Below are 22274 nucleotides of genomic sequence, written 5' to 3' on the forward strand. Positions count from 1 at the left end.
ATAAAGGAGACAAGTTAACAGGCACTTTCCTGGATATGAGCAAAGCTTTTGATACAGTGAATCATATCATTTTATTGCACAAATTAATAGGCTATGGGACAAGAAAAGTAGCCTTAAAACTACTTACCTCCTACTACAAAGACAGGAAACAATGTGTTAATATGAATGAGTTGCTAATAACAAGCTACAGGATACTTGAATATGATGCACCTCAAGGAAGAATGATCATATTTGGGTCTTTTCTGTTCATTGTGTATGTTAATGATTTAATTGGGCCCCAAAATTGCAAAGCCATAAGCCATATGGATGACATATCCTTTGTCGCTTGGGCAGTGATATGCAAACTGCTCACAACAGTGGTGAAATCAATAACAGTATTCCATATACTGTGAGGAAGATGGCGGACAGTGTAGAAGTCATAGTAAGTGACTCCGGGAAAAACGTTTATTTTTCGAGTATAAAGTGTAATATGTGTTTAGAAAAAGTCATAAATGGTATTAGGCTGTGTTCAATGACTCAAAAGTGGATACACTTAAAGTGCTTCGCACATTGTGAAACGGAAAGCCCACTATGTGAATGTGGTGTAATACACTGTGATGTGCGATGGAAGTCATTAGCAAAATGTGCCGCTATACGGGAAGAAAATGTACTGTTTACATTGGAACAGGACCTTTTGATAGTGAAAAGACGCTTAAATCATCTGGAAACAATTATAAGTGACATTAAAAAAGAGCAAAACAATGAAAATCAACGGTGTACTAGGCCTAAAATAAGGTATACAAATCAAAACAATAGAAATTATGAAATTGAAACATCAAATAATTTTGAAACGTTAGTAAGTGCCAAAGATGCTTTCAAACAGCTGAAAACTACGAAAGAATTTACGACTACAAAGAGTGTTTCAAAAGAAAGTCCTCTACGAAATAATTCATTAGGTGTGAAAAATGTGATGGACGAAATTTTTATTTTTTCAGACAGCCACGGAAGAGGTTTAGCTAGTATAATGGCATACAACCAATCAAATTACAAAGTAACAGGAATAACGAAGCCTGGCGCCCTTTTGCGTGAAGTATTGAAAGATTGTGAGACCTGACAGTAAATTAATCACATTTTTCAATAGCTTAGATAAAGCATTAAGCAAGGTTATTAAGTCTAAATGCAAACTAATACTTTGCGGGGACTTCAACATTGATTACCTCAAGGATTCTAAACATAAACAAGAACTCCAATCAATATTCACATCTTTCAACATGCACAACACAATCATAGATCCGACTAGAGTCTCTGCTAACAGTGCCACTTCAATTGACTACATTGTCACAAATATTCAATCAGAGAATTATACTGTAAACATTGCTGAAAACAATTTATCTGACCATACTGAACAAATAATTACCATAAATCAAAACCTAAAGGACAGAAAGTATAATATTAAGTACCAGCCAATACACAAAGAAAACATAAATAAGTTTACCACCAATCTGGCTAAGGAAGGTTGGACTGAACTACTAGATAAAAGCAATGAAAACAATGCTAGTATTTTTATAACAAAGTACTGTGAATACATCAATGAGGCTTTCCCCTACAAAAACAAATGTGTCTTTAGTAAAACAAAACAAAATAACTGGATAAGCAGGGGCATTATGGTATCCAGTAATAGGCTCAAAGAGCTGCATGGATTAGTTAAGTACAAAACAGAGGGTTCAAATCTTAAGATGTATTATGATAGGTACAAAAAAATATATCAAAAAGTCATAAAATGTGCCAAGAAAAAGGCTATTGAGAAGGCCATCAGCCTTTCAGAAAATAAGGCTAGGACAGCATGGCAAATCTTAAATGAAGAAACAGGTCATAGAAGGAATAAAAAGGACTGTCCCAAAGAAATTAGATGGAATAACACCTTAATAAAAAGCCCAGATGCCATAGCAAATGTCTTTAATAACTACTTTGTAAATATCTGCAAGCACCTGTTTCCTACGAGTGAAACAGAAGTAATTAGAGTCATAAACAACCTGAAAAACACTAAGACACAGGATGTTTACGGGATCTCAAATATGCTGGTGAAACTGTCTTCTACCTTTATAGCTAAGCCACTTGCTAAATTATCCAACGAATCAATGGCAGAGGGGGTGTTTCCAGAAAGCCTGAAAATAGCAAGATTAATACCGCTATATAAAAAGGGTGATGCGAAAGAACCAGAAAACTACAGGCCTGTGAGTATTTTACCAATAATAGCAAAAATTTTTGAACATATTCTGCACAACAGGTTGATGAAGTTCTTCACAACATACAAAATATTATCCAGAAGTCAACACGGTTACCAGAAAAACAAGTCCACCACTACTGCTACAAAGGAACTTATTGACTATGTGCTAGATGCTTTTGACAGGGAAGAAACTACAATAGGGATATTCTGTGACCTATCCAAAGCATTTGACCTAGTAAATCATGAATTGCTTCTGCAGAAATTAGAATTTTATGGGATCAGAGGCACGGCACTTGACTTATTGAGTTCATATTTGACAAATAGATATCAGAAAGTGGAAATATCTGATGAAAAAGGAAATACATTTTACTCTGACACACAGAAAATTACACATGGTGTACCACAAGGAAGCGTGCTTGGGCCACTACTCTTTTTGATTTATGTAAATGATCTCCCCAGTGGCATCAAAAATAAGGCCATCCTCTATGCTGATGATACCAATATTGTGATAAAGGGTGCAAACTTAGAAGAATGTGCTCTAAACACTGAAGGGATTCTTTGTTATCTTGATACTTGGTTCTGCAACAACAGATTAGTACCAAATTACAAGAAAACTAATTTTATCTGTTTAAAAAATAACAGACCCAAACAAAATTTGATAGGATTAAAAATCAATGACAACAGTCTTGAACAAGTAAAAAGTGCGAAATTTTTAGGTCTCTACATAGATGACAAACTGTCTTGGTCAGAGCACATCAATGCTGTATGTCATAAGCTTAACTCGGTTTGTTTTGCAATTAGGAAGCTAAGTGAAATTGTTAATATGGAAACTCTGATAAAATATTACTTTGCACAATTCTATTCCATTATGTCCTATGGAATTGAGCTTTGGGGGAGTGCATCAAATATGAAAAAGATCCTTATTATACAAAAAAAGGCAATCCGCATAATGACAAGACAAAAGTGGCGAGCCACTTGCAAACCAAAATTTAAAGAACTAAATATCCTAACGGTAGTAAATGTCTACATCTACAGAATTCTAATACTCACTAAAAAACACATTAATCTCTACCAAACGAACGAACAGGTACACCAATATGAAACCCGGAATTGCTGGAAACTAAGGGCAATTCAGCATCGGACCAGCCGATATGAGAAAGGGACTACATACATAGGAATGCGCCTCTATAACTGTCTACCAAATGTCATCACAAAAGCAGAGCGCATAAATGAATTTGAAAAAGGTATTAAACCAATACTGACAGAAAACCCATTCTATACTATACAGGAATACTTTGATTACAGCAAAAGTATGAATAAATAAGGTATGATAATAAACTTGTATAATTGTAGACTATCATGATTACTAACTTAGGTGATTTTAACATGTGTTATTATTAACTTTTTATAATATTGTTAATTTGAAGCTGTATAAGTAAACTCTTTTCATTCAATAAAGGGATATTTCGACTACAGCAAAAGTATGAATAAATAATGTATGATTATAAACTTGTATAATTGTAGACTATTATGATTATTAACCTATGGGATTTTAACATGTATCATTATCACTTTTTATAACAGTATCAATTTGAAGATGTATATGTGAAATTGTAATGTATTCTCAACTTCAATGTAAAACATGACAATGCCTACATGTAAAGATACAACATGTATCAAATGTATTACATCAAATGGCTGCTGAATAAATCAATCAATCAATCAACCATCTTGCTACATTACTGTAAATAAGCTACTTGTAAATAAAGAGAAGACAATGAAAATGTGTTTCCTTCTTAGCTGTGATCTAAATATAAATAATACACCATTTACACTCGAGTAGCACTTAGCTATACAAATAAACAGAAATAATTGAGGTGATTACATTTCATGGGTAGAGCACAGAGATCTCAGTTGTAAGACAGTCAGTACAAATATATATTACTAATACAGGCCTCAGGCTTCCTTGACTATGATACCTTAAGGCAAATATATTTCAAATTGCAATTAGTGTCTTCAGTATTTTATTGAGAACTGGGGTGTGGCACCAGTAGTCTATAAAGAAGTGCTTTTTAGACTGCAAGAAAAGGTAGTAAGAGTGGTATCTAAGGTAAACAAGACAGCCTTGTACAGAAATTTTTAGCCAATACAAAACATTAACCTCCCACTCTATGTAAATCCTGCAGGTAATCATGTTTGTGAAACTAAGTCCAGAACATTAATGTAATGAAAAATATTGTACATACCTACAACAAACAGGGAAGGGAAAACATACAACAGCAACAAATTTTTACAACATACTACAACCTGATTTTAAGATAACTAATTTAAATATCTTAAAAAATAAACAAAGACTTATTAATAGAGAACTGCTGTTATTCAAGATAAGATTTCAAACTGCAATGTTTCCTTGTGAAACTGTTGGTGTGTACACCCATAAGATTTGTTTTTGTATCAAAATCTGATAATTCCGGATCTTTACTATTTACATTAATGTATGTATTTATCTCTTAGTGGTAAGAGAAGTACAGCTAGTATAACCTTTTATCTCAATAAGTGACAAAAAAGTGAAAACTGAGAAGAGGAGGAAATGAAATGAAACTTCATAGGTTGAGTACATGATGTTATTTCAGTGATTACAAAACTGAGTCAACTCCACAAAGAACTTGGCAGGATAAGCCCACTTTTCAGTGTGGTGTTGCATCACCTCTGGCCTAATTTCAAGCACTGGTTTAGTTTGGAAGGGTGTCAAAGCTGTCATCTCACCTTCCGAGGCAAGCTGTTCCACAATTTTTGTAACTGGTCCTCAATATCCTGATGCTGGCACTGCGACAGAGTTGATCTTTCAGTTGCTTGCACACATGTTCTATTGTGGACTGGATGAGCATAGCCCTGTTGAAAAATGACACTACAATACTGTCACATGAGAAGTAATGGATGAGGAGGCAGTGCGTAAATAACATTCTGTTATGACTGGCTCTCCCAAGGCTATCAGTAGTTCTGATGGAATGCCAATTACTAAAGTGGCATTATTTTGACTAGTTCTCAATGGTCTGTCAAATTCTTTTCACAGTATCATACTTCCCCTCTCATCTTCATCGTCTTCCTCTTATCTTTCTACAATATAGTCCTCTACTTTATTTACCTTGTGTAGTCCTCCTGTATACTTCTTATACTTGGTTTAATACCAGTTTTCCAACTGTACTCTTTATATTCATACAGCTGCTTCACTTGTCTCCAAAGGTATCTAATTGTCCTGTAGGTGGCATCTACCTTTCCCCTAACAAAACATGCTTCTCAAATCTTACATTTGTCCTTTAGCTATTCGTGCTTAGCCATTTTGCAATTCCAGTCAATCTCATTTACTAAATGTTTCCATGCCCTTTCACCTGCTTCATTTGGTGTATTTTTATATTTTCTGCTGTCATCAGCTAAATTCAATACAGTGTATCCTGTGTTATCCACTGATTTCTGCTAGACCTTGTCTTTTTTACCTATTTGATCCTCTGCTTCCTTCACTATTTCACCTCTCAAAGCTACCCGTTCTTCTACTGCATTCCTTTCCCTGTTCTACTAAGTTGTTGCCTAGTGCTTTCTCTGAAACACTCAACTTCTTTCAACTTATCCAGGTAGAAGCTCCTTAATTTCCTACCTTTTTGCAATTTCTTCAGTTTCAATCTATAATTCACAACCAATAAATTGCCACCAGACTTCACAACTGCCCCTAAAAATGTCTTAAAATTTAAAATCTGGTTCTTGAATGTCTTACCATTATATAATCAGTCTGAAACCACCTAGTGTCTCCAGGTCTCTTCCACATATACAACCTTCTATCATGATCCTTAAACCAAGTGTTAGCAATGATTTAATTATGCTCTGAGCAAAATTCTACCAGGTGGCTTTCTCTTTCATTAACTTCCCCCCACCCATCTTCACCTACTATTCTTCTTTGTCTTTGCTTTCCTACTACCAAATACCAGTACCCCACCACAGTTAAGTTTTCTGTTCCCTTAACTATCTGAATAATTTCTTTTATCTCATCATACATTTCTTCAGTGTTTTCATCTGCAGATCTAGTTGGCATACAAATTTTTACTAATGTGGTGGGTTTGGGTTTAGTGTGTATCTTGGCTATGATAATGTGTTCAGTATTATGTGTATACAGTACTAGCTTACCTGCATTTTTATTTCCATATTCATTATTAACACTCTCCTGCATTACCCTATTTGTTTTTGTATTTAAAACCCTGTATTCACCTGACCAGAAGTTCTTTTTCTCTTGCCACCAAACTTCACTAATTCCCACTATAGCTAATCTCAAACTATGTATTTCCCTTTTTAAATTTTGTAACCTACTTGCCCCATTAAGGGAGTGAACATTCCACACTCCAACCCGTAGAATGCCAGTTTTGTTTCTCCTCATGACAACCTTCCAGTACTAACAAAGTTAGTGTTATGGCCTGCTTATTCATTCATTTGCATACGATGTCCCATAAATCCTGTTTTAACACATCATCTGAAGGTCCATTCTTAAAAAGTCAAGTTTGAATTGCGTAATATTAATCTTTGAAAGATTAAAGATTAACTTATTTGCTGTGAACCAGTTGAGAGCCTATTCCATAATTGTCTGGCTGGGACTGGTATGGATGTGTTTGGACCTTTTATCATTATACTTGCATTATCAGCAGACATCACTGTTTGTGACGATTACACCAATGTTCCAATAAGCAAAGTGGCACAGTGATTCAAATCACCATCTGTGCATCCAGATTTCCATAGTTTTCGTAAATTGCTTAATGCAAATGCCAATATGCTTCTTTTGATAAGAACACAGCTAATTTTACTATCCATCTTCCAAGAAATTAACTTGTATTCCATCTCTAATGACATCATTGCAAAACATTAAATCCTAATCTCCCCTTCTTTCAATGTATCAAGTAAATAATTTATGCTGATGAAAGAACACCAAGCACTTAACCTTGGGGGACAAACTTTTAATGTTTTCTCGCACTGAATTTTGTATTTTTTCATGTAATATTTGTTAGTGTAATCTCCTCTTTCTATTATCAAGATGCAACTCCATCTGTGCGATGGGGTAATACCTATAATACCACAGCATTTTACTTTCCCTAGTAGAATTTTATGATCTACAGAATAGATGGTCTTAACAGAGCATTTTTATTTCTTAGTTTTATTAGAACTGTGTGTTCTTGGCTCACATATTGCTTTCTCGATCAAGAAGTTGTTATAAAAGCCAAAATGAGCATTTGCTACACATTTCTTCTCAGAAATGTTGTAAATATGACAACATGGGAAGGGCTACTATAATTTATTCTAGCATTTCAGGAAATACGCTTCAACTCATATGAGGTGTTATCAAGAGAGCACAAAAATTTACAGTAGTACAATAGCCAGAGGAGTTATTGCTTCTTAATTCCCAAACACTTTATTATCTGTTTTATAATTATTCAGTAAAATGCACTGGTGAAATGTGCAATACCCATCTTGTTAAGGCTAATGGATTTGCTTTTCATGGTCCATTCTTTGTCCTTGTGTTTTCAGCTACTGCTAGGAAGATTTAATTACAATTAAATTACAATTAGTGGCCAATGATTTGAATTTAGTGTCATGTGACTCACTGCTACTGTCGTCAATGAGTTTTATATTATTTGTCTTACTAGGCTTATTTATTTTGTCTAACACTCTTTCAAATTGCTTTTGCTTCGATCTCTATGTGCTGAATTTTTTTACTGCATTTTTTTGTTTGATGACTGGCTGAAGAATTTTGCCATGCTTCTTGTGGTGTACTATAAAACTTTATCAGAGCTAGTCCTTTGCATTATACAAAGCTCTTCTTTCCTGGATTAATGCACTTAGAACCTAGCCTCTCTCTTCACTATCTATGTAATTGTCCCTGACATATTGTAAAGGAAAACTGTATTCAGAGTGTTGTAAAAATATCTGTAGGAAAGAAAGAAATCTCTTATCTACTATATTTCCTTGGTAAATTTATTGCCATAGTTCATCCTGTAAATTCTGTCTGGATAATCACATGAAATTTTACTTTTCCCTTTTAGGTAAACCACTGGGTGGGGGAGCATTATTGCCGCTATTTGACCTTAAACAATTTATTATGAGGCTTACATCTGTTTCAAAAAAGATTTGTTTGTTTATTTAAATTTTTTTGTGTGGAGTCATCAATACGATGGCTTTTGCCTATGTTAAGTACAGTTACAAACATAAAATGCATTTAGATCTTAGCCTCACAGGTAGCAATTAAACAGTAAATTGATGCTTGTTAAAATACATCACATCTTGCACATATTAATACAGCAAATTTTTTTACATTATTTTACAGCTCTTAAACTTAACCATTCAAAATTCATTGAGTGAATAGAGACACTTTTCAATTAAGAATTCTTTTAGTTTTGATTTAAATTGCTTTTTATTACTTTTTTCATGGACTTTGGCAGTTTATTATACTGTATCAGTCCATTAGTATATGAGGTCTGGTCTGTCATATTTAATCTTGTTCTTTGTTGGTAGTAATTCTCTTTGGACTTGGTGTTGTGGTCATGTATATCACTACATTTAGTTACTTCAGTTTTCTGAGAGATGAAAAAGTAATTAATTTATAAAGATACAAAGAATATATGGAGAAGTACTTCTGCTGTCTGAAAACATCATGGCAAGAGTCTTTATAGCCTAGCCCATGTATAATCCTTAACCCTCTTTTTTGTAGCAATAATACTCTGTTAAGGTGAACATCTGCAGCACAGCCCCATATTTCTATACAGTAGCTAAGATGGGGATAGATTTCCCATAATACACAGTTTTAAGTGTGTGGGTGGGCACCATTTTGCACAGTTGGATAAGAAGATACACCCCATAATAATAATTTATTATTATTATTATTATTATTATTATTATTATTATTATTATTATTATTATTATTCTTTCCTTTCTCAGATGTTATGTCTGGTTAAAAATGGAAAGCGATGTGGACCTTGATCAAGCACGATTTCCTTTTAACTGTACGGTATATGTTACATTCTTTTTAGGAACTTTTGGGTAATTGAACATGTATCAATAATTACAGATTCCTGTAGTTGTATTTGGATGTAACTGTATTGCATTGATGTACTGGTGGATATTGTATGGTATGACTCCTGTAGTTGACAGTATAATTGGTATAATGTCAACTTTATCCCGATGCCACATGTTCTTTACTTCCTTAGCCAGTTGGATGTATTTTTCAATTTTTTCTCCTGTTTTCTTCTGTATATTTATTGTATTGGGTATGGATATTTCGATTAGTTGTGTTAATTTCTTCTTTTTATTGGTGAGTATGACGTCAGGTTTGTTAAGTGATGTTGTTTTATCTGTTATAATGGTTCTGTTCCTGTATAATTTGTATTCATCATTCTCCAGTACATTTTGTAGTGCATACTTGTATGTGTTGTTTTATTAGTTTATGATGTATGGCAAGTTGTTTATGTATTATTTTTGCTACATTGTCATGTCTTCTCGTGTATTCTGTATTTGCTAGTATTGTACATCTGCTTGTGATGTGATCTACTGTTTCTATTTGTTGTTTGAAAAGTCTGCATTTATCTGTTGTGGTATTGGGATCTTTAATAATATGCTTGCTGTAATATCTGGTGTTTATTGTTTGATCCTGTATTGCAATCATGAATCCTTTCATCTCATTGTATAAATTGCCTTTTCTTAGCCATGTGTTGGATGTGTCTTGATCGATGTGTGGCTGTGTTAGATGATACGGGTGCTTGCCATGTAGTGTTTTCTTTTTCTAATTTACTTTCTTCGTATCTGTTGATGTTATGTGATCTAAAGGGTTGTAGAAGTGGTTATGAAATTGCAGTGGTGTAGCTGATGTATTTATATGAGTGATTGCTTTGTGTATTTTGCTAGTTTCTGCTCATTCTAGAAAAAAGTTTCTTAAAATGTCTACCTGTCCATAATGTAGGTTTTTTATGTCGATAAATCCCCTTCCTCCTTCCTTTCTGCTTACTGTGAATCTTTCTGTTGCTGAATGTATGTGATGTATTCTATATTTGTGGCATTGTGATCGTGTAAGTGTATTATCATCATCATCATCATCATCATCATCATCATCATCATCATCATCATACAGCATTAATGTGGCTAATCCACCGGAGGTTTCAGTCCAGATGGACCCCTAGAAATTTACACTCATTTGCCTCCTCTGCCACTATGCTGCATACCTCATTTACACATGAGCTGCCAGTTGTAAATATTAGCATCTGGGATTTATTTACATTGACTTTTAATCCTTGGGCATGAAAATATGAACTTAATTCTAGTATCTCATTACTTGCTGAGAATTTCAGTTCCTCACAGTCTATACCAAGAAATAAAACTGCGGTGTCATTAGCAAAATTTACAATGTGTTAGTTAATGAGATTTGCAACATCATTAATATATGCTAAGAAGAGGAACGGTCCAAGAATTGAGCCTTGAGGGACTCAATATGTGTGTGTGTGTGTGTGTGTGTGTGTGTGTGTGTGTGTGTGTGTGTGTGTGTGTGTGTGTTTCACTTGTGGATTTAAAGGTTAAGCTCTTATTGTCAGTAGGATGTGTAATTATGGTACACTGTTTACAATTCACTAGACAGGTGGATAGAAGTTTCATTGACGCATCACTAATATTATACGCTCGTAGTTTTCTTACGAGAAGCTCATGGTTTACCAAGTCAAAAGCTTTGCTCAGGTCAAGAAATATTCCGGCTGTGCTGGATACCTCATTCTATACTGCAATATACTTCATGGAGGAAACTGGTAACAGCAGTGGCCATGCTTAGGTCTTTCCTAAACCCACACTGCAATTTGGTAAGCATTTTATGTCTTGAGAAACATGATGTGAGTTGTGATAGGATAACTGATTCAATTATTTTGCTGAAGGTAGGGATTAGTAATATCAGTCTATAATTTGAAACTACTACTTTACTTCCCTTCTTATGAATTGGCTGAATTACACTTATTTTGAAGGCATTTGGGTATATGTTTTCATTAATACTACAGTTGATAAGATAGGTAAGGGATTTAGTTATTTCATTGGCACATTTCTTTAACATCACACTTGAGATACCACCGCATCCAAAGATGAATGCTTATCCTTTAGCTTTTGCATTGTGTTAAATATTTCCCGTTGATTCCCCTCAGTAAATTCATATGTGACATCATTTGGTGTGCCAGCCTGTAGATCTATAATAGGGGCTGGTTGGTCAAAAGGAGAGATAAAATGCTTATTGAATAAATTACATGCTTCTTTAGGATCTTTCACTAGATGGCACTCTTGTCTAATGCTAACTGGTTCACCCTGTCCCTTGTTGGTGGCTTTATGATGTTTATTGATTAGTCTCCAGGATGCCTTACCTATGTTGGCTGAATGCTCTATAGCATCATTGTTTATTTGTTTCATCAAGTGTAAAAGGTCTGTCTTAAAACATTTTTTGGCTTGATTGTACTTTTCCTTAAATATATGTAGCACTGTTTCCTTATATAAACAGTCAAGATCATGTATATTCTGCGTTAACTTAATCAGCATAGGTGTAAGTTTCACCCTAGTATCACTTTCAAGACTAGACTTGGTTCATACTCTATTTCTTCGAGAGGGCAACAGCAGTCTAAATGCTTAAGCACTGCCGTATAATTTTTTCCCCCATTTGTTTTCTGACCCTTTAGTTTGGTAAATAGCATCCCATTTCTCCTCTGCTAACTTAGTTTTAAAGGTGCTGATGTTGGTGCTATTCAGGATCTGCTTCTTCTCAGTTATCTTGGTTGCTGTTGGTACAGCAAATCTTAAATATTCTAACACCTGAAAATAGTGATCTGAGTAATGAAAATCAACACTTTGAGAGTTAACACTGTCTTTTACATTTTTGTTGACTATTACATAATCTATCTTACTGGAAGCTTGACTGTTACTCTAGTGTCAGAGTTCACTATATTTGTGAGATTGTATAAGTTTAATGTATCTGTTATTTTCAACTGTGTTATACTACAGGAGTTTGCATAAATATTTAAGTCTCCAACTATACTAAGGTCAGTGAGGTCCTTTTTGTCTAATGCCCTGTTCAGTCTATCAAGATAGCACAACACATTTGTATTTGGTGGGTGGTACATACCGATAACTTTACGTTCAGGTAACCTGCTTCAATGAGTGTTTATGTGGTGCACAACACTAGCCATTTCAATTGTTCCTTCTTTGCTGTATTGTTCAACAAATGAGATCTTTTTTAATGGAAGATGTTCATTTACAAATATTGCCACACCATCCCCTTTGTGCTGTTGCCTACATTAACTATCTGCTAACACATAACCATCTAATTTGTGATAATTTCATTGTCTTTTAGTCCATGTTCTTGTAATAACTGACATGGTGTGGTGAGCTCTCATACACAAATAGTTGCAGCAAATAGTTTATTCCTAAGATACTGTACATTTACATGCATTATCCTAAAGGGCACTTATATTTGAAATCACTTTGTGACATGGTATTCTGACTCAGTTGAATTATTACACAAGTTGGGGCTTGTTTGGGAAGGGGGGGTGGGTGGGGGGGCAGAGACCAAACTGCGAGGTCATCAGTCTCATCAGATTAGGGAAGGATGGGGAAGGAAGTCAACCATGCCCTTTCGAAGGAACCATCCTGGCATTTGCCTGGAGAGATTTAGGGAAATAACAGAAAACCTAAATCAGGATGGCCAGAAATGAGATTGAACAGTCATCCTTCCAAATGCGAGTCCAGTGTGCTAACCACTGTGCCACCTCACTCGGTATTACACCAGTCTAACACTGCACTGTAATGAGAATTTACTTACTTCCAAGTCAGTCTCTTTGGCATTTGAACAGGGTTTCTTTCCAATCCAAGACATTTAGTTCAGTAAAATCATGTTGCTTGAAAATGAGCCTAAAAAAACTTTTTCATTATAATTTAGATGACTGGGTCCGTGGTTTTATGCATCTCCCTACAAAGTTCCGTTACTTGGTTCACTAACTTCAGCTTTCCATTTCTGTTTAAGTGAAGTCTGTGCCTGGTATGTTCTTCACATTTAAGTTTGTTATATCTAGGAGGCACATATGATTCAGTTTTTTACATAGTTTCTGTAGTTCTAAATTATGGTGCTCAATTTCTGTATTAACACATGACCACTGGTAGGTTTATTATGGTAACATTCATGTTGTATAGTTTGGCAATAACTTCATGTAAACTGTGAGTGCTGACTTGCTCTCATTTTTGTAAACATCATTGTTGCCAGCAATGATTACAAAGTGGTTGTCTTTTTCAGATTGTTTGTTTCTGATAAATTCTGAACTACAGCACTTAATGAATTTAACTTTTGTGAATACAGAATAATAATTGTGTAAAGCTTCATGAAGAGCTAAGAGGCCTTTTCTGTGGCTGTATGCATACAGTAATAACTTTTTGTGCTTCCTGGTATTAGATTTTTTTGTTTCAGCCTTTATCAGAGATTTGTTAAATTTACTTTCACTTACACTATTCACTGTTTCATTGGCAGAGTCTATAGTGCTAAAAACTTATTTGATGTAACTGGCACACTGTTTCTAGTGTTTTTTTTTTTTTTCACTTTCTTGTTGGTCTGTGTGTTTTGTTTTTGGAGTTTATTGTAATCCATGTAAATTTATTTGTAACTTCAGCACACTATGAGTTCGATATTATGTTTGTTTCATCATAAATAATACTTTTTTTGGTTTGAAAATCATGTTTAACAATGTCAGTATGATTGTTTTTGTGGCCATTTTCTGCCACTGTTTCACTGTTTTCATTAGACCACAAACGTGTTTCACTTAAGAGTTTTTTTGTTTTCTTGTTTCAGGAACATTATTTCTTTCTTGAGGGTTTCAATATCACTATTTATAACTTGATCCTTTCATTTTCTGAGTGTACCATGTTGAAAAGATCTTCACATTCGTCATGCACACAGTCACCACAGGTCCAATAAATAAATGCCATTTACAGACGTCAGGTTTATGTTCACACACCTCTCATGTAACCAGAAGTTGCCCTTCACACACAGGATGCCCTTCATCACAGTTTTTTTACATTTTTTAGATGACGAGGTACTATAAAATTGTTTTTCTACTGAGACTGATGCAACATTGCACAGACCTACCGGCACTGACATTTTCTCGAATTTAGAAATAAAGTATCAACTATTGTTGCACTGCTGCTTCTGAAGACCTGAACTTGTCCAATTTTAATAGGCGTTTGAATTTAGCTTTTAGTTAAATTGCAGACGAAATTCTCACAGGACTAATGCTAAGAAATAGATTATAAGTTTGAAAATTCAGTTTGTATAAAACTGAATCATTGAGAAATGTATTTCTTTTTATTATTAGAAAACTACTGCAGGTTTCATGAAACTTTATTTTTTATCAGACTGGATTTTTACAGATGCTAAGTATTCACATACACACTGCCTACACAGTTCCTTCACTACTGAGTACAGTGGGTTCCTCTCATCTAAAGGATGATTTCTCTTGTAAAGGAGATGGAAAAGGATGGCAACCTTTTGCACTGTGATGTGCTGGCCAGGAGGAAATGCACTGGGACAAGCCATTTATAGGAAGTGGACTCTCTTAGAATTGTATCTTCAGGCTGACAATTGCTAGCATCCATCTCCGCATCAAACGATACCTCATACTTTGGTTCATAGAAAAGCAGGATATGCTTTACAATACAACCAACTGTGAATCAGATAAGTGATGATAATAATGAGATGGGCCTAAGTCTATGGCTGTTTTGTTTTATACAGGTAACATTCACACAGAATTAGTTGTTTCTGACGAAACACGGCATAAAGTGTGTTTTTGGACAATCATTTAAAATCAAGGACTTTTTAGGGTAGTGGTTAACCATCTTTTTGGTTTGTGTAAGGAGGGTGTCTCCCACTTTCTCTGCAATTGTAGCATTTCTTACATTACTCATACCATTAGACCATGGAGGATAATTGCACAGGATAATAGCAAATATACTCAATTACAATAGCCAAATTAAGTTTTCACTGCATAACATTACCTTGGTACTAGCCATTCTATGACATTTTGGCATGCATTTCCAATTATTGGAATAGTGTTATTAAGAAAATTGTTGGTATTAAATTTGCAAGTCACCTTTTAGACAGACACACACAGTTATACCTAAATTCTGATTTGGATCCTGCTCAATCTCTTGTTAAACAAGAGGACAGAATCAGTGCTATTTGCTCACCTATGGTTGGCTAATTTTCACTATCTTGTCTGACACCTCTTTGTTTCTATGATTGGACAACCCCACACATTGCGTGTTTAAACTGGCGTGCACAGCAATGTCTCGTTGCATAAGTGACGTGATAATGCACCTAATTAAATAATTGGAGGTTGTCAAGGCATCTTATAACTTATTTGAACATTCAATATATTGTGAGAAGCTCAAGTTTTACTTCATTACTCTTAATTGACATTAACTCATAAAAGAGTGAATAATGGTAGTATCAAAGTCTTTGTCCTCTTGCCAAAATACTCACACTGCCTGACAGATAAAATTTAACTTCTATCATCCCATATAAGAATTATTATATAGAACCTAGTACCAAAAGTAGTTCACAAGAATTAAATAATTATTTATGTACCCAAACAAAATAGCTTAAATTGTTATATAATGTCATATTTGCAGACATATTTATATACAAGTTATGGTAAATAGTGTGTAAACTGACCTCCATATCATTTCAATATTTTACAAGCCATCCAGGGAACATATAACTAATTCACTTAATTTGAACTGAATGAAACAGATGGAAAGCAGAATAATGAAACAAATATCAAACATACATGAAAGACTTTTTTCCTATGAATAGCTTAATTTTAATTAAATGCAACTCATAACATTACTTGTGTTAAGAAGAAAATCAAATTGATTTGTTGTATCTGTCTCAACTATGTTACAGCAGTCTGAAAGATAATAGGAACTAAGTAGAGAGAAAAGTTTTCTTTCATAACAAAGTTGTACATTTTTTTTCTATTATATTCATTCTTTATATTGAGGAAACAATAATAATGTGAAAGAAAAATAGTCAGACTTGTGAAGCAATGCTTACAGGTTGTAGTGGGTGATAAGAATAATTCTTCAGCCAATCCATTCTCTTATCTGGTGCCATTTCTCGTTCTGGGCCATAGGCGTGAAAGCGCTCCAGCCCATCAGAGTCTCGGCTGTCCAGAAATGTTGCATTTATTGCCACCATGCAGCGACCTAAAAATATTATTATTCAGTCTCCAAAACAAACAAAAAAGAGTGGGCTGTCAAGCAGGAAACACACAGTTGTCTTCAAAGTTTTATTTGTTTTGTTTGACTAAGCACAGTACTTATTGGTTTGACTAAGCACAGTACTTATTGAGGGGAGGGGAGTATGAATGATGAGACTGCTCATCAATGATAGGTTAAGATATGCACATTTTTGGTCTTAATATCATTTCAAACACTTTGATTTCTAACAACAGTTACATTCCTAATTCATGAATAATTCTAGTTTTACCTATGTATGTTCATCAGGCATGAATTCTTTTACACTATAACAACATATAATTTTGAAATCATTTCAGCATGGAAGCACTATAACAAATATGTATGAAAAAGTTGAATGCAGAATCGCTGTTTGGTGGGTAGGGGTGGGTGGTTCGGTCTTTGTGCCTGGTTTCTATCTGAGCGAGGCACATGGGGTAAAAAGCTCTTGGTTTAGCCCGGACCAATGGCTATTAGAACATCTGTTTTACTGTAGCTATGTTGCAGTATATTAAGCAAAGTTTGAACAGTGAACTGGAGCTGGCACACATGCAATTTGTGAAAAACTTATTAAATTCTCTTGCAAGAGTTCTTAATTGACCTGAAATTAAAGCACAGCTAATGGCACCATTGCTACGTGCACCATTTGGGTTTCACATGCAAAAACAGTCACCCCTACATAACTCTGGGATGGAGATGACTGATGATTAAAATTTGGCCCAGGAATAAGGTAAGTTTTAACCACTCTAAAAAAAATCTTGCTTCATTTGGATTTTACATGCAAAAAAAACATTTTTCAGGGGTTTTTGAATTGTGCCATTTCTATACTTTAAACTTGTACAAGTCAGAAGTCAGTTCAAACTATTTGTTCATCTACCTTCAGGTAAAATCAAAATGAAATCTCTTTTTATCCAATATCCCTTATCAACTATTGACATGCAATGGTTTAAATGAAGTATGTAAGATTTGTTCTTACGTGAAATGGTTTAAAGTGAATCAAATAAGCAAAAAAATGCATTCTTATGATAATATTGCAACTCACTTTCAAAAATCTAGCTTCATTTAGATTTTACACGCAAGAAAAACATTGTGTGGTTTTTTTATGCATGCCTCTTCTCTGTTTCAGACTTGTGTGAAATGGTTCAAATTTTGCAAAAAGACAAATACATGTAATTTATGATCAGCCTGTTTTGTGAAAGCTTTATCTGTTGCTGTAACATACTGGTCTGAAGTTGCACATAAACTGCATCTAAAATAAGATCTTGCATGAATCGCATGTGCTGAAATAGTTTAAATAGATACTGTATTATTACTGAAATTACAAGAAGCATTTGCAAAAATCTTTCATCATTTGGGCTATACATGCAAAAAATCATGTTTGCACATGAATCTGTATTTCATAGAAACACACTGCATTTTAAGTGCTGCATTGGGATGTAATTAATAAAGTCACTATTACAGTCATTTATCATTTCATTGGTTGTACATTAACACAGTAACAAGCTGGTCTGATGCAGCTCTTCATGTTCCTCTATCCTGTGCCAGCCTCTTCACCTTCCTTGAGGTCTCAGAATGTGACCTATTAACCAATCCCTTCTTTTGGTCAAGTTGTCCTGCAAATTTCTTGCTTCCCTAATTCTATTCAGTACCTCATTAGTTAAGTGCTCCACCCATCTAATATTGAGTATTCTTCAGTAGCACAACATTTCAAAAGCTTGTATTCTCTTCTTGTCTAAACTGCTTATTGTCCATGTTTCACTACATGGCTGCAACCCATACAAATACATTCAGAAAAGACTTCCATCTATATTTGTTGTTAAAGTTCTCCTCTTCAGAAATGCTTTTCTTGCCATTTGTAGTCTATGTTTTAAATCCTCTCTACTTTGACCATCATCAGTTATTTTGCTGCCCAAATAGTAAAACTCATTTACTGCTATTAGTTTCTTGTTTCCTAATGTAATTTTCTCAACATCAAATGGTTCAAAGGGCTCTGAGCACTATGGGACTTAACGTCTATGGTCATCGGTCCCCTATAACTTAGAACTACTTAAACCTAACTAACCTAAGGACATCACACACATCCATGCCCGAGGCAGGATTCGAAGCTGCGATCATAGTGGTCGTGCGGCTCCAGACTGAAGCGCCTAGAACCGCTTGGACACATCAGCTGGCCTCGACATCACCTGACTTAATTTGACTACATTCCACTATCCCTGTTTTGCTTTTGTCAATGTTCATCTTCTATCTTCTTCTCAGGATGCAGTAGATTCTGTTGAACTAGTCTTCCAAGTCCTTTGCTGCTGCCAGCAAACCTCAAATTTCTTATTAATTGTCCAAGTTTTTATTTATTTTTATATATTCTCCCTGAATGTTAATTATCACTCCAAACTTTCCTTAGGTGTCCTTAGCTGCTTGTTCAATGTGTGGGTTGAACAGCACTGACAGTAGGCTACAAACCTGTCTCATTTTCTTCTCAACCACTGCTTCCCCTTCATGACCATTACTTGCCATCTGGCCTCTATACAAGTTGTAAATAGTTTCAAAGAGAATATTTCAGTCAACATTGTCGAAAGCTTTCTCCACAGCTACAAATGCAATAAACGTGTGTTTGCCTTTTCTTAACTTATCATCTAAGGTGAGGCATGGCATCATTCTGTTGAACTAGTCTTCCAAGTCCTTTGCTGCTGCCAGCAAACCTCAAATTTCTTATTAATTGTCCAAGTTTTTATTTATTTTTATATATTATCCCTGAATGTTAATTATCACTCCAAACTTTCCTTAGGTGTCCTTAGCTGCTTGTTCAATGTGTGGGTTGAACAGCACTGACAGTAGGCTACAAACCTGTCTCATTTTCTTCTCAACCACTGCTTCCCCTTCATGACCATTACTTGCCATCTGGCCTCTATACAAGTTGTAAATAGTTTCAAAGAGAATATTTCAGCCAACATTGTCGAAAGCTTTCTCCACAGCTACAAATGCAATAAACGTGTGTTTGCCTTTTCTTAACTTATCATCTAAGGTGAGGCATGGCATCATTCTGTTGAACTAGTCTTCCAAGTCCTTTGCTGCTGCCAGCAAACCTCAAATTTCTTATTAATTGTCCAAGTTTTTATTTATTTTTATATATTATCCCTGAATGTTAATTATCACTCCAAACTTTCCTTAGGTGTCCTTAGCTGCTTGTTCAATGTGTGGGTTGAACAGCACTGACAGTAGGCTACAAACCTGTCTCATTTTCTTCTCAACCACTGCTTCCCCTTCATGACCATTACTTGCCATCTGGCCTCTATACAAGTTGTAAATAGTTTCAAAGAGAATATTTCAGTCAACATTGTCGAAAGCTTTCTCCACAGCTACAAATGCAATAAACGTGTGTTTGCCTTTTCTTAACTTATCATCTAAGGTGAGGCATGGCATCAGTGTTGACTCGCATATTTCTGCACTTCTCTGGAATCAAAACAGATCTTCAATGAGGTTGCATTCTACCAGTTTTTCCATTCTTCTGTGAAGAATGTGTGTTAGTATTTTGCAACCATTTTTTAAACTGACAGTTCAGTAATATTCACACCTGTCAGCAGCTGTTGTCTTTGGAATTGTAATTATTATATTCTTCTTCCCCCACCATGAACCATGGACCTTGCCACTGGTGGGGAGGCTTACGTGCCTCAGCGATACAGATGGCTGCACAGTAGGTGCAACCACAATGGAGGGGTATCTGTTGAGAGGCCAGACAAACGTGTGGTTCCTGAAGAGGGGCAGCAGCCTTTTCAGCGGTTGCAGGGGCAACAGTCTGGATGATTGACTGATCTGGCCTTGTAATACTAACCAAAATGGCCTTGCTATTCTGGTACTGTGAACCGCTGAAAGCAAGGGGAAACTACAGCCGTAATTTTACCCAAGGGCACGCAGCTTTACTGTATGGTTAAATAATGATGACGTCCTCTTGGGTGAGATATTATGGAGGTAAAATAGTCCCCCATTTGGATCTCCGGGCAGGGTCTACTCAAGAGGATGTCGTTATCAGGAGAAAGACAACTGGCATTCTCCAGATCAGAGCGTGGAATGTCAGATCCCTTAATCGGGCTGGTAGGTTAAAGTAGGTTAAAGTTAGATATAGTGGGAATTAGTGAAGTTCGGTGGCAGGGGGAATGAGACTTTTGGTCAGGTGAATACATGGTTATAAATACAAAATCAAATAGGGGTAATGCAGAAGTAGGTCTAATAATTAATAAAAAAAATAGGAGTATGCATAAGCTACTACAAACAGCATAGTAAATGCAGAATCGAAGCACACACCGTGCAATCTTCCTCAAATGATTTTATAGAAACTAATTGATAAGAAAATCCTTTTTGCGTTATTTATAGATTTATAAGTCAGCAACATGGTGATGTGCCCATCATTTCATTAATGGTCATAGTTATTGTGACATTTGCATTGAAGTAAGGAACTACGCTTGGTTCTAAAAAGTTTGCAATGATAAATAGGGGTAGTCATGATTAGTTCATGTTACATAATATGTGGCCAAGATAAATACGAAGCCCACACCTACTAAAGTAGTACAAGTTTATATGTCAAATAGCTCTGCAGATGATGAAATGTATGATGAGATAAAAGAAATTATTCAGATAGTGAAGGGAGACGAAAATTTAATAGTCAAGGGTGACTGGAATTCGAGTGTAGGAAAAGGGAGAGAAGGAAACATAGTAGGTGAATGTGGATTGGGGGTAAGAAATGAAAGAGGAAGCCATCTGTTGGAATTTTGCACAGAGCATAACTTAATCATAGCTAACACTTGGTTCAAGAATTATAAAAGAAGGTTGTATACATGGAAGAATCCCGGAGATACTAAAAGGTATCAGATAGATTATGGCAAGACAGATATTTAGGAACCAGGTTTTAAATTGTAAGACATTTCTACGGGCAGGCGTGGACTCTGACCACAATCTTTTGGTTATGAACTGCAAATTAAAATTGAAGAAACTACAAAAAGGTCTGAATTTAAGGAGATGGGACCTGGATAAACTGACTAAACCAGAGGTTGTACAGAGTTTCAGGGAGAGCATAAGGGAACTGTTTCAAGAATTTAAATATCTTAACTTTTTCATCGTTGTATATATACAAAACAATAATGTACATCACAAAAGGTAGTGAGGGCTGGATTACAAATGCTAGTGTACACACCCACAATACAAGAAAGAAAGAAGAATGAAGTACGGAGCATACCCCACCGACTGGCAATGTTAGAAAAAGGACCCCAGTACTCTGGTATCAGACTACTAAGAAGTCTGCCCAAAACCCTGAAAGATAGTGTACTTCACAATGACTTTCCAAAGAAACTTAAAGACTATGTCATTGAAAAAGAGTTTTACAGTGTTGCAGAATACTTATGCCATTAAATTTGTATATATTGTTACTCATTATCAGTAATGTAAAAATGTAAGCTAAAGGTGTAGAAAAATAAGTGATAAGAAATGTTAACACTTTGACATGTCCTATATTACAAGTACATTTACTGTACACAATGTAATCTTACAGGATCAAATAAAATTCAATTCAATTCAAAGAAAGAAATACAGTACAAGAAGAATGGGTAGTTATGAGGGATGAAGTAGTGAAGGCAGCAGAGGATCAAGTAGGTAAAAAAATGAGGGCTAATAGAAATCCTTGGGTAACAGAGGAAATATTGAATTTAATTGATGAAAGGAGAAAACATAAAAACGCAGTAAATGAAAAAGGCAAAAA

General features: G+C 35.2%; 1 protein-coding gene across 3 annotated transcripts in view; it reads right to left on the minus strand.

Annotated features, from left to right (window-relative positions):
* LOC126284199 (glycoprotein-N-acetylgalactosamine 3-beta-galactosyltransferase 1-like) overlaps positions 1–22274 on the minus strand; it is a 150356-nt gene that overhangs the window by 3456 nt on the left and 124626 nt on the right. For 2 of the 3 annotated variants that reach the window (XM_049982958.1, XM_049982960.1), the window contains 2 exons: positions 16350–16501; positions 4973–5098 (listed from right to left, as the gene is read on the minus strand). In XM_049982958.1, coding sequence (XP_049838915.1) covers positions 4973–5098; positions 16350–16501 — 278 coding nt within the window. The remainder of the gene's footprint in view (positions 1–4972; positions 5099–16349; positions 16502–22274) is intronic. The other variant, XM_049982959.1, reaches the window with a different exon arrangement.

This window comes from Schistocerca gregaria, chromosome 8 (genome assembly GCF_023897955.1).
Source record: "Schistocerca gregaria isolate iqSchGreg1 chromosome 8, iqSchGreg1.2, whole genome shotgun sequence".
Lineage (NCBI taxonomy): Eukaryota > Metazoa > Arthropoda > Insecta > Orthoptera > Acrididae > Schistocerca > Schistocerca gregaria.